The sequence below is a fragment of the Danio rerio genome, chromosome 21, assembly GCF_052040795.2.
Source record: "Danio rerio strain M-AB ecotype USA chromosome 21, GRCz13ab, whole genome shotgun sequence".
In the NCBI taxonomy this organism is placed as follows: domain Eukaryota; kingdom Metazoa; phylum Chordata; class Actinopteri; order Cypriniformes; family Danionidae; genus Danio; species Danio rerio.
Window position 1 is genome coordinate 46,548,708 of NC_141041.1, and position 13,809 is coordinate 46,562,516.

The 13,809-nt window shown below is 39.9% G+C and overlaps 1 protein-coding gene across 2 annotated transcripts in view; it reads right to left on the bottom strand.

Moving 5' to 3' along the window:
• The window catches only part of nsg2 (neuronal vesicle trafficking associated 2), a 56,019-nt gene extending 42,539 nt beyond the window's left edge, over window positions 1–13,480 (bottom strand). The window contains exons 1-3 of one of the 2 annotated variants that reach the window (XR_015519478.1): window positions 13,255–13,480; window positions 12,677–12,837; window positions 403–522 (exon numbers count right to left, since the gene is read on the bottom strand). Coding sequence is in view for 1 of the 2 variants with exons in the window: in NM_200873.2 (NP_957167.1) it covers window positions 403–522; window positions 12,677–12,805 (249 nt within the window). In the remaining variant the exon portion in view is untranslated. 2 annotated transcript variants of the gene reach the window in all.
• Between the last annotated feature and the right edge of the window lie 329 nt (window positions 13,481–13,809).

Here is a 13,809-nt window from a genome sequence, read left to right on the forward strand (position 1 = left end):
CATTATTGTGGGATATCAAAAACAGCGAAGGACACATCTATGCTGCTGTTGCAACCTCTGGAGGCAGGGCGGGCATAATTTGGATTCGGATTTGCATACCTCAATACCTTTGAAGGCAGCATTTTAACTTTTTAACTTTTAGATGCAGCACCTTAATTATCATGATGCTCCAAGTTTGACAATTTTTATTCCAGTAGTTTTACCATATAGCTGGTTTTCCATTAAGCAGACAAAACATTCACTGACCACAATCAGCCATGACTTTTTTTTTCAAAAGGCAAACAAAACGCAAGAAATACCATAGCCAGTTTTCTAAGAACCTGACACAGATGGTTGCACCCATGTCACTGTACATTGCTTGTTCAATATAATCGAGTAATGCCAAAGGAAGCCCAGCCATACCTTCAGCCTCTCAGAAACTCCATCGGTCACACTAATGGTGAACTCCTCCACCTTGGGAACCTTCAGCTTAGCCTTGTTCTTCTGTTCCGTTTGATACTCAGTTCTTGTCTTGACCACCACCTGTGGGAAAATATTTAACCATCAGTGTTGTGACTGAAAATAAAGCATTGGTTCTCAAAAGAAGGTTCCGATTTTGTATGCCTTCCTAATGTTACACCTGAATCAGATCATCAGCTTGTTGCCAGGAAGCTCCATGAATTGAACTGTGCATGTCAGATAAGTGAGATATACAAAATGTGCAGAGTGGTGTTGAAAAAAAAAAAAAAACTATTAAACCCCTGCCAAAACCTTCTTATCAATACTGACCAAAACCGAGTCATGCCTTTCTCTTGATATAAATTCCCGTTTGTGCTTAAACTGCCAAACCAAAATCAACAGCACACCAAATCAGCAGCATTCTGAAAAACAACAGTGTCCAAATTGTTTAAAGTGAAACAAACCAGCAAGCAAAATAAGATTTGGTTTGGTTTCTTAAGATTTGTACTGTAGCTTATGTGGTGGTAGTATTGTTAAGGTTGTAGGTTCGATTCCCAGGGAAATCTATAACTGATAATTGTGTACCTTCAATGCAGTTAAGGATATACTCACGCTAGGCCAGAGGAGTCCAGGAGGAGTCCGGTCTCTTGCAAAGTTTAGTTTCAACCCTAAACGGACATACCTAGGCTAGCTAATCAAGCTCTTACTAGGCTTTTAGAAACATCTGTGCAGTTGTGTTAAGGCAGGTTGAAACTAAAATCTGCAGGACACTGGCCCTACAGGACCGAGTTTGGGCATCTATCTAAACCATACCCGAGCATGTTTGACTCACATTTCCCGGTTCAGTTGACAAGTGTGAGAGCTCTGAATTGCGCCTGGGGTGTTTTAGTTGGCTGGCGCTGGCCCAGTTGGAAGAGGTGTGCCAGAGCACAGTTTGGTTGGGTTTTGGCGCGGTAGGCTTGTAGTGCGAGTCTAAAGTGCTCCTGAGCACAAGTTTGAAGAGTCGACATCACTTTTAAGAGACTGTATCATATGGATTTATTAATCGTTCTTACTTTTCAATGAATGCAAACTCTTGTAGTTTATTAAAGATGCAAACATCTGGCTGCACGTCAGCTACTGCCTTCAGCAAACCTCCTTCAGCAAACCTCCTAATACATGTAGCACGATGATTTTCATGAAATGTTTTCCACTTCAAAAGTGGTGGATCTGTTCAGCAAAATATTTGACTGTCACCACAACCCAAATGACATAAAATAATACAAAACAATATAACTAAAGCAAATCCACTGTACTGAGAGCGCTTCTCTTTTGTCAAACTGAACAGTCGCATCATGCTTGATGTAAGCGTTCTCAGGCTCAGAAGGTAAAATTGTAGTGTGAAGGTTTATACTTCTGCATCGAGTAATCGGTGTGACCCATGCATTAGCCATGCATTAATATACAGTATCTGCGTGCTGTTTGTGTTGCTCTGCAATAACACTTCCGAAACTCTAGCTGGCAGTAGGTTTTTTTGTTTCTCTCTGTCATGTTTCTTCTCGGGTGTTTTGTTTTTTTCTAAATGCTACCTCACTGTACAGATAGGTAAAACTAACTCATTCAAACATGCAACAACTTTAATCATAAGGTAAACACAAAACAACAGTTTCCATTTGGAGCTCCTTCACGGTACTTAACACTTGTAAACACTCGCTTTATTGGGCTCGTGGCTCTCAGCACCGCCCACACTCGTCACAGCTACCATGCCCACCAATCACAGAGCTTGCACTACATGGCGTTTTGAAGTGTAGTTACATTTTTTAAAAAAGGTGCGCGTCAGCCATGGTGAGGGCTATGCGACCGCGCAAAGGCTGCGCCGGTGAATACACGTGCACCTGACGCAGAAGTATAAATCAGCATTTAGGGGGAAAGGGGAGGGGGCACAATCATGCCAGTGCATAGATCACGGCAACCGTGCCTAGTGTGACTACACCCGAAGTCACTTCAAATCTGCCAACTTAAAGGTGCAGTAGGTGATTGTCTTAAGAAACATTTTTTGTTGTGCTGGTTGAAAGTCTCTTCACAGTCCAATAGTAATGATTACAGTAAATGATCTAAATGTGTTTATATGTATTTTTATATTCTGGGTAAAGCGTAAAACTAAAAAATGTTTATCCAATTAAATAGAGTCAGACCATCATCTCCCTTAATTCCGATAGGCAGGTCAGACTGTCTGTCAGCAAATCTAGATTCCGACTTCTACGCATCTGATCACACAGATCCACCATTAGCGCGTGCCCGTCTGCTTCACAAACGCATGCGCTCCGAGTGAGCTGCGGGCCGCTCGCAGATGCCGAGTCGGAGCCGGAGGCACCGAAGGACAGCCGAGCTCGGGCCGATTACTGTAAAGCCAGGCGCGGGTATAATTCGCCCTTAAAGCGGCCGCGCGGTCACGAGACGGACCAGGAGAAATCAAATGCTGAATTGAAACTTTGAAAAACCTGAATCAGTATTGGAGTTACTTTCGCACCCTAGAGGAAGGACGACACCATGGCTGAAGTATTACTGTTAGACAGGTAATGTTCTGTTTTGAAACTATTTTATGTTAGATTGTGTTTTGGTATGAATGACTTATATGCACAGATGTGTTCTTAAGCCACTGAAATCTCCCGGTGAAAGATTGATGTGTTTATTCTCAGTTTCATAAGGTTCTTTGACAGCATCTATAATGTAGATTTATATTTAGTTTAACAACAAAACACCAGTAAATAGCGCTATTCCGCCTAACCTGCTTTATTGAGCTGAAGTTGCTTTTCTATTCACATTGGGTCATTTTTGAACAATGATAGCCTTCCTATACTGTTTACCATGCTACTCTTAATATTCGCTCTTTAATAGCATGTAAGTCTGGCAAAGTATTTCATGTAATTCCTGCACGGCGCTGGCACTAACTAACTGGCGAATGACATAAACTAGTGGGTTGTCTGTCAGCTGTCGCGCGATTTCAGGGGGGTGGCTTTGAAGCACAGTCCCTCCCCGCCGTTCAAAGATAATATGCTAAGCAGTTAGCATTTTGGCAGATCACCTACTGCACCTTTAATGTTTGAGTAAGCCCAATTTTATCTTTTATAGCTACAGCTAACATCTTTAAATTTACAGTACGTAATCATTTTCAAGCGCATTTTGGGATTTTTGGATTGTATTTTGGTTGTTGTCGATGTTTAATTTTCATATACTTCTTTGCTCTTTTCTAAAGTTTACAATGTTGTTTACTTATTAATGGTTGGTTTAGATCATGGTTTTTAATGCTTGAACAAACTTTTAAATTAAATACTTATGGGAAATGAAGTAATGAAGACAAATTTTGTTTAAAGTGAGCAGGTACTAAAGCACTATATTCCAGCTAATGAAATGGAATTGAGCAAAACTGGATTTAATCTGAATTTTACCTAACCATGTGGTCACAGAGGAAGAAACAACACCCTTAATTTGATTACGTCTCATTGTTGACCTATGTTTCTGTGCTGAAGGCCCCTGAACAAAGCCAAATGAACTACTGCTGAATTACTGCTTATCTGTCTCCTTCTCAAACCCTCTGACATTTCATTTTCCCCCTGAATAACCATCTTGTCTGCTTCTATTCCTCTCCCCTTCTCCTGATCCTTGTGAGGCATTCTTCTGTTATGGCTGGAATCGTTATTCAGGTTTTGCAGTCCCCCAGAATGCAACCTCTGCCTCCAGGCAAGGTTGCGCATTGTCTTTTTTTTTTTTTTTTTGCTGCTGATTCAAGCCATCGATAGTGTCAACACCAGGGACTACTGCGGATCAGAATGGATTGATCCCGTCCAAAATGAATATTGTACCGGTATGCTTTTAAGACAGCCTACTTGATTGGAAAAATGCTTTGAATAATGATGAGAAGGTGATGACATGCAGCTTGCGATTTGCATGCAATTAGAAGATGATGAATTTGGTAGGCCGATGATAATGGAGTGGTTTCAAGATTCTGTATAATAACGAGACAACCTTGCCAAATGGGAAAACAGAAACATGCATCTGCATAAATATGGGGCAATAACCGGTTTCAAGGCTTACCTCAAGGTTCAAAGTTAGTCAATGATTTAACCCTTTCACACATGAGTTTTAAATACTCCAGCTGACCCTCCGAAAGGGGTCTGGATGCAGACCTGGTGCAGTGCAATCTGAGCTGCATCCAATGCTTTTTAATGCGCTTGCCTAACCCTACCCATCACAGTGTAGTCACTTACTCCATTGAGTGCATGTGTCTGACATTGAATCTCTGAGTGATGCAATCTCAGCTTGCATCAGGCTGCATCCAGATAATATTGGACCCTCCTGCTTGAGTTTATTTTTGTGACCATTACTTAGAATCCATCGCGTTCCAAAGTTCTCATGGCGAGGCGTCAAGTTTATCACATGACCCACCAGTCCAAAATGATCTATGTATATATCGTATTTGGTTTCTTTTTTCCCTTTTCTGTAAATATTGACAAATGTTCTAATTATATTGTGAAATTTCTGATACTCCGATTCTTAAATGTGTGATAGAACATATATTTTGTCCTCTAAAAAGTTTCATAATGATCCCATTCTTTTTTATATGACGGGTAATGGGTGCCGCGGTTGTTGCTAAAAAGGATACAGCTGCAGCAGAAGTTAATGAGAACTATTAATACTATTTATTAAATTACACATGAATTGTATTTTTTTAGTGTCTACCCTTACCTCATCCCTAAACCCAACCCTCCTGGTAATGTAAAACTATTATTTGTTGTAGAGTGTCACAAAAATGATGCTATATTCACGTGAGCATCCTCAGCTGTATCCAATCTAGACCCAACCCTCTCCTGCAGCACAGTGAGGTCTAGATGGGATACAGCTGAGGATACTCACATCAATATTAGCATAATTTTAGTTTTTACATTACTGTGAGGGTTGGATTCAGGGTTGAGGTAGGGGTAGGCACTAATAAAATACAATTAATAGGACAATGAGGTAACTGTACTGAAATAGCCTTCACAGCCACCAGATATCAATCCAATAGAGCGCCTTTGGGATGTGATGGAATGGAATGGAATGATTCACATTATAGATGTTCAGCGGACAAATCTGCAGCAACTGCATGATGCTATCATGGTACTATGGACCAAAATATGTGACGAATATTTACAGTACCTTGTTGAATCTGCCACAAGGCACTTCTGAAGGCAAAAGGGGGTCCAACCCAGTACTAAGGTGTCCCTAATAAAGTGGCCAGTGAGTGTATTTTAAAACAGTAATCACAAAACAGTGATATCATTATCCAAGATTTTAAAACCTTCAGAATCTTTGCACTCAGAATTTGCACAGGTCTCACATCTAAATCCATGGCTTGTTTTATCCTTACAACTCAAGTATTGAACGAATATCATCCAAATGCTTTGCTTTTCAGGTGTATAATAGCAAAAAAACTGATGCAACTCTTCAAAAAGTGAGTTCTTAACTTGCCCTCTGTAAAATAAATAATGATAAAAGATCTTTTAAATGATCTGCAGTCATTACTGGCTGACTGCTATCTGTAAACCTCTAGAGGAAGATAATGATTTCCCGCAGGGCTGATCCTTGTCCTGCTTAAACAGTTTAATGTCAGCATGAAAAAGTAATGGTTTTTACATTGTCCAAGTTTAGGTGACAGACTTACATCAAGCAGTACCATTTCAGAAAGTCTATGCTAAATCCTCTGCTTGCAAAAATAATTATTCTGTCCATTTTTTAGCAATAACACGAGTCTTATGATTACTGAGGTATTACGTTGGTCATTTAAGCACCGCATTAATGGTTCCAGCATTATTACATAGCTTAATGATTAATAATTATATTATTCTTATCATCAGCTTTTCATCAGGCTCTGAATTGATGAACTCATGAACTACTGACTGACATTATGCAGAACACTATGATTAGCGATCTTCCTTTCTAAATATAATTGAGCGTATTTGAACAGAATGTTTTCAGATAATTTGTACAAGACAAATTCAATCTTACCGACTAAGGCTTGCGGCCATTTTTCTGTCAGATTTCCATTCTCTTTCATCTTATTTATTGGAAGTTTCCGTAATTACAATCCCATTTTTGTTAATTAAATATGGACTGCATGAAATTATGATGTTGTAAGCAGGGTGCCAAGGGCACATGTAAAAATTAGATTTCTAAAAATTAGCAACCTTGAGAAATAAGATGGTCTAGAACTTTTTTTTTTCTACCGCTCATTATTGTAGTTTACAGAAAGCTCCACAATTGTCTAATTAGGTATTAACAAAAAAAAAAAGACTATGACAGACATATGTCAAAAATAAGTATCTAGTATGCATAACAAACATTTTTACTAATACTTTAATGTAAAATAAGGGTGACAAGTGTGAGTGATCGGAATCATGCCCAGGCATGGTTCAGTTGGCCGGTCCTGGCTCGGCTGGAAGAGGTGTGCCAAAGAGCGGTTCAGTTGGGCTTTGTTGTGGTAGGCTTGTACTGTAAGTGCAAAGCATGCCTGAGCGCAAAACTGAAGATGTGACGTCGCATTTAAAGGTTCAAGAAATGGGTCTGGCTGCAGACCTGGTGGAGTGCAATCTGGGCTGCATCCAATGCTTTATAATGGGCTCACCAAACCCCACCCCTAACCCTACCCGTCACAGTGACGTCACTAGCTCCATTTGAGTGTATTGTGTCTGACATTGCATCGCTGAGTGATGCAGTCTCAGCTTGCATCATAAAGGCTGCATCCAGATACTGTTGCAAGAAACCCTCGAGTACTTTTTTTTTTTTTTAGATTTTTACAGATGTGTGTGTGTTGAGCATCAGTTAAGACAATGTTAGCACCTGTCAGCTTTAATTGTGGGGAAAACTGGATCATTTTGAGCTTTTGTCAGCTAATTTCATCTTCCGGGTTTAAAATGATTTTTGGGGCGGGATCAAAATCAGTGACATAGCGCAAAACTGCAAGTGCAAAGATGATGCGTCGGTTTCTCATTATTATTCATAGCTGGGTTTTCTTATCCTATGATAAGAGTCGGCTGCTTAATTATTCATGACTGAGCATGCTTTCCAAAGCCAAGGCAGACCTGCCAGTGCCAAGCTCTGAGACCCTATGTTGATGAATGGGAGAGACCACGTCCACGGACCCACGGCACACAGTATTTAGCCATTCAGGAAAGGTCGCATGTGTGTGGCTGTTTCTCAATTCCAAGAACGCAGAGAACGGACTTGTGTTTTTCTGGAGACCGGTCTTGCCAGGTGTCCTCAGAAGAACGAACTCAGGAGACCGCGAGGGCAGAGAATGCGTCCTTTGAGAAATAAGATGCTGCGTTCTTCCTGATGGTCACGTGACCTTCACGCGTTTTAAATGGAAATTATTTAAACATTTCAGCCTTCATACAACGATTTATTGTTTGTCCACTTTTCAAAATATATATTTTGCATAAAACATTATAAATCTATGTTGCACAATATGAATAATACAGATGTTAATACGAATTTCAGCAGACAAACACCCTTAATGTGTTTATTCCTTTATTAAGATGTTCATGGTAATGTTTACTTTCACCGTTTCATTTAGGGAAACTCCTGAGGTTAATAAGTGATATCTCTGAACTTTAATAATAAATCTAAATAAAATGCTGCGCTTCCCACCTCCAGTCGCAATGACTTCTGGGACTTCCAGAGCGAGTTCGGTGCTCAAGTCTGCATCAGTGCATCCTCGATATCAAGAACACATCCGGGAATTTTCACACGTCCTCCGTACTTGCGGTCTTGAGTATTGGAACTGAACTTAGGCAGCTGATGATGACGTTGCACGAGAACACGAGGACGCAAGACCGTTGAAGAACGCATATTGAGAAACAGCCTTTGTTTCCATGACCCACGGGGTGCATTTTTTTTTCCACGATACTGTCAGGGTCAATACAGCAAAGCTGTTTGTGTGCAGCAAGCATTTTCGTCACGAGAGCAGTACGAGTATAGCAGAGAATGGCGGACTTTGTTCTTTATCAGTGGAATTTGTTCACATATATACACATCGCCATGCTGCTGTGTTCACCTAAATCCTCCAGATTACCAACAGGGCTAATGGTTGAAATAGGCAGGGCAAGAGACCTGCTGCACTGAGTCTGCATTCAGAGCCGGGGATTGAGGGAGAAGTCCTCATTTGTAGTGTTTATATGAACACGATTATCTTTATAATGATATAAATTGTGATTGTGTGTATATGAAATTACGAATAACAAATGTAGCAGAGCCTTAAATTACTGTTTATTTATTTGCATTTTAACTTTGTAAACTACAAAATCATGCGTCTGCTCACGGTTTGTGTCTCATTTTGTGAGCTGACTGACAACAGTTGTTCGCTCCACTCCTTCTCCCCTGCTCTGCTGGCCACGCCCACTCCTGCCTCTGATTGCGGAGCTCCACGCCCATTATGATGCATCTTTTGAAAAAAATTCTGAGGTAGACTTGAACCGAAAGTGGGGGATGTCATGGCCCTTTAAGGGACTGCTTCATATGGATTCATTAATTATACCCACTGTTCAATGAACACGACCTGTCATCGTTTATTAAAGACGCAAACCCCTCGCTCATAAATGTACCCTCACAGTGTTCCCAAACGAGGACTTGATAATTTATGTGAAAAGTGGTGGATCTGTTCTGCAAAATATTTGACTGTGCGTCACTGCATCCCAAATGACTAAAAATAATGCAAAACTATATAATTAAAACAATCTCCATTGTGCCAAAGAGCACAGAATCACCAAGAGGCGACACTCGTGCAATTTTGGAAACAGCCACTAGATGGTGCGGCGGCCATTTTGGAATGAAAACTCAAGAAAGAATAGACAAAAGAAAGTAAAGTCTCACTTCTATCACTCTTTAAAAGTTTTGGTTTCAGTTTGTGTCAATTTAAATGTTCAGTCTGAGCTGATTTTCATTTTTCTGTGTTGGTGGAAAAGCAGGCTAGTCAGCCGACCCAATTTATGAGCAGGTTGAGCAGGATTCTTGCGATGACCACCGGCGCAAAACCGCTGTTTGTTATGAGCCGCAGTTTCAGTGTAAACTTAGTAAAGGCGAGCTTCTTTGGCGATGATATGTACAGTATTAGATTTGACTTTTAGCAGACATTTGCGCTGAACACGCAGTAAATGCGACGCATCGAGATTCGGGCGCCTTCTCCGAAAAGCACATACTCGATTGATCTCAGCTGGCGGATCAATATTCACCACATGTCATGATCGCTCTCATCTGCGCCTCAACTTTAGGTGGGGTTTGGTCGCAATTTCGAGCCCTGTGTAGTATTGGTAACTTAGCAACCAATAGTAAACAAGGCAAAATTATTAAGGACAGCTGATTAATCATACGTGTGCAATGTCTGTATATTTGACAAATGAGTTTCCATCTTCCATTGTTTGCATCAAACTTTTTCACACAAATCAAAACCTCCACAAGTGAGTGTAAAACCTTTTCGCCAATTAATAATAATAATAATTCTTTAAATTTATACAGCGCTTTTCTGGACACTCAAAGAACACATTTTTTGGGGGGAATCTCCTCTTCCACCACCAGTGTGCAGCATCCACTTGGATGATGCGATGGCAGCCGTATTGCACCAGACCACACACCAGACACAAGCTGATTGGTGGAGAGGAGACAGAGTAATAAAGCCAATTATGATATGGGGATGGTTAGGAGGCCATGATAGACAGAGGCCAAATTCGGCCAGGATGCCGGAGTTACACCCCTACTCTTTTTCGAAGGACATTCTGGAATTTTTAATGACCACATAGAGTCAAGACTTCAGTTTAATGTCTTATCAGAAAGACGGTGCTCACTAAGCAGTATAGAGTGCCCATCAATATACTGGGGCGTTAGGACCCACACAGACCACAGGTTGAGCGCCCCCTGCTGGTTTCACTAACACCACTTCCGGCAGCAACCAAGCTTTCCCATGTGGTCTCCCATCCAGGTACTGACCATGCGCAGCCCTGCTTAGCTTCAGTGGGCGACCATGTGAGAGTTGCAGAGAGCTAGCTGCCAACTATTAAAGGATTTTTATTCAAAATTTGCCATTTCCTGCACTCGTTTCTCAAGCGATACATTACAATGCGCATTAACAGGGTGATGGAACCCCAGCTATAGACATGTTAATAATCCAACACATCCTCTTCACCTCCGAGCAGGCATTAAACAGAGGATGCAGCCTCCATATGTCACCCTGAGTTAAAAGATAAAATGGCTTTTTCTCTTTGTCATGCAGGCCAATAATCCGTCAAGACTCCCAGGGGACTGGGGAGAGAGGGTGACTGGACTCGCATGGAGGGTTGTGCTCTCTTTAAAATATGACAGTCTGCTTTTTTGTGACAGACTTATGACAGGTTTGGGCAGAGTGACAGGCCACTTCAGTTAGCAGGTGCAAAGAATGATTGCGCCTTCCCCAGCTGAATCCCAAATGAGGGTCGAAGTACCACCCACATGAAGTGTCACAGCTTGCGTCCTTACGAACATTGGCTGGCAATCCAACCGTAAAAGCAGAGCATTGTACCAGCATGTTTTAGCAAAAGGGTGAAAGCTTATAATACTAATACTTGAATAACAACCACTCATAGAGGAAAGCAATTGTAAATGATTGTCTGTATATATATATATATATATATATATATATATATATATATATATATATATATATATATATATATATATATATATATTATAGCATATAACTGACAAAACTGCATTTTATTTTAATTATTTTTCAGATTTTGGTGTTTATTTATAGTATAAACATGTCAGTATTGAATGAACAGTAGTGTTTATCATAGATGTTTTAATTTTTCAGTCATTCATTCATTTTCTTTTCGGCTTAGTCTCTTTTTTAATCTGGGGTTTAATCCAATCACAATGTATCCAATCCAATCTGGGGACTCCAGCCCTTCCAGCTGCAACCCATTACTGGGAAACATCCATACACACACATACACTACGGACAATGTAGCTTACCAAACTCACCTACATGTATAGTGCATGCCTTTGGACTTGTGGGTGAAACCAGAGCAAACGGAGGAACCCCATGCGAACATGGGGATAACATGCAAACTCCACATAGAAAGGCCAACTGACCCAGCCGAGGCTTGAACCAGTGACCTTCTTGCTGTGAGGCAATCGGGCTAGCCACTGTGCCACCGTGACACCCTGTTTTAAATTCTTAATAATGCTACTTATTATTACTAACAAATATGATTAATTAGTAGTACTAAAAATAATAATTTAAAAAACAATTTGCTAAATTAATATTTCTTTAATATTTCAAACTTTAATAGAATTTCTTTCTTTCTTGTTTAGTTTGAAACGCTTCTATTTTGCTGACAATTTATAGACTGTTTAGATAATTTTGCATGCTGAGTTTGAATTGATGTAAACCGAGCTGCTCCAAGACACTGAAAACAGTTATCATGAGCTGCTCGCATAAAAATACCAGTGCTGCACTTTATTGGATTTTTACATATTTATAATTACAACACAGTCTTTCAGAATTGACAATAACAACCCATAATGCACTATCAGGCTTTTTTTATTTAAAAATTACAGTCCAACCCGCAATATACTCAAAACCAGAGATTTTTACTTGGAGAATGTTAATTTCATCACTTACTGGTATTAGGCATGGAACAATAACCGCTTTCAAACCATGGTTTGGAAAAGTCAAGGTTTTAAAACTGCAAAAATTTTCTGTAATACCGTTCCTAAGGTATGTGTAAGATTTTTTTTTCATTTACTTTTTTAAGGTAAATCTTAGGCAGAAAAAATATCCAAAGATGCCATTTTAAATTGTAAAGAAATCTGTGTTTCTAAAACTAATGAAGACAGCAGAACTCAATGATTCATTTGAATTAACTAGCCTGACATTACCGATCTACAATATTTTAAATCATTCAAAAACATAAAATATACTGTTTTCAAAGGGGGGAAAAGTTTTTGTTTTTTACCTAGACATTTAAAAAGAATATATTTTAGAGCAACAATCACAATACTGTGATATTTTTATCCAAGGTTACCATACCGTCAGAATCTTATACTGGCCCATGCCTAACTGGTATACAAGTAATATTCTTTCTAGGCACTACTATTGTAAATTACTTTTTTTATACATAATGAATATGTTTTTATGACCTAACAAAGAGGTAAGATCCTATTACATAAGACCTGAAATGTTCCTTACCTTGTCTGGGGCTTGATACTGAAGATTAGTAACATCCAAGGGCGTGATGAGAGGGACGTTCTGAAAGCCGTCCTCAACGCTAACAGCTTTTGCTCCTTTGTCTTGTAGATTACTCCCCAGTTTCACCATCTTTAAAGTATTATTTCCTTTTTTTCACCAGCCTGTAAATGTAGAGGATTTAATAAACAGCCATTTTAAATCATATATAGACAGGCTTCAGTTAAAAAAAAAAGAAGAAGAAAATATTTACACCTCAGGCACATCAATAAAACATGCGGAGCTACACCTTATATATAAACGCGTTTGGTAAACACCTCACGCACGTCTGTCAGACGTCTGTGCGATTAATACACAAACGTTACCCTTGTAAATACAAGTACAGCTGAACAGTATTGATCTTTTGAGATTAAAGAGAACACAAAAAGCACTCTTTAACTATTGTGAAAAACACCCAGGTGTCGAAACATCAGCCGCACGGCATATAAAGCATCCGCGCCCCTTTACCAGTCATAACAATTCATCTCCCACCCAAACACAACCCGCGCCAGATGAAAAGATGTTTATAGACGCGTACTCACCGAAAGCGGTCAACTTGAACGCTTTGTACGGGCTCAAACACAGTTTGAATTCGGCTTGTTGATGAGGGCAGGTGGAGCGTCGAGATGGAGATGCTGGATGTGTGTGTATGTGTGTATGTGTGTGTGGTGTGAGTGTGTGTGTGGCGCTGATGCGAGAGATGCAGATACTGACGGCCTCGCGCAAAATCCAAACCCTCGCTTACACTCGAGCCACTAGGGGGGATCTGAAAGAAACCCTACGTTTGTTTTTGCAAGACCCCGAGAAACCCTCAATCTCAATGCCAGCCCACAAAGCTGACTTGTTTGCCATCTAGTGCAGAACTGAGAGAAGTGCAGCTGCACAGGATAAATTTTAATGTTCAAATAAAGCAGGATAACAAAAACAACAGTGTTTATGTGCTTGTTTAGGCTATAGGTTGTACTTAAAAAAAAGGCAAAAATTGTATTGTATTGGATAAAATGACTATAAGTGCACATCTATAATAACTTTAATGGGGCATGACATGGTAACTAGTAATAGAATAGTTATAATAGTTATTAGTTTGTAATATATAA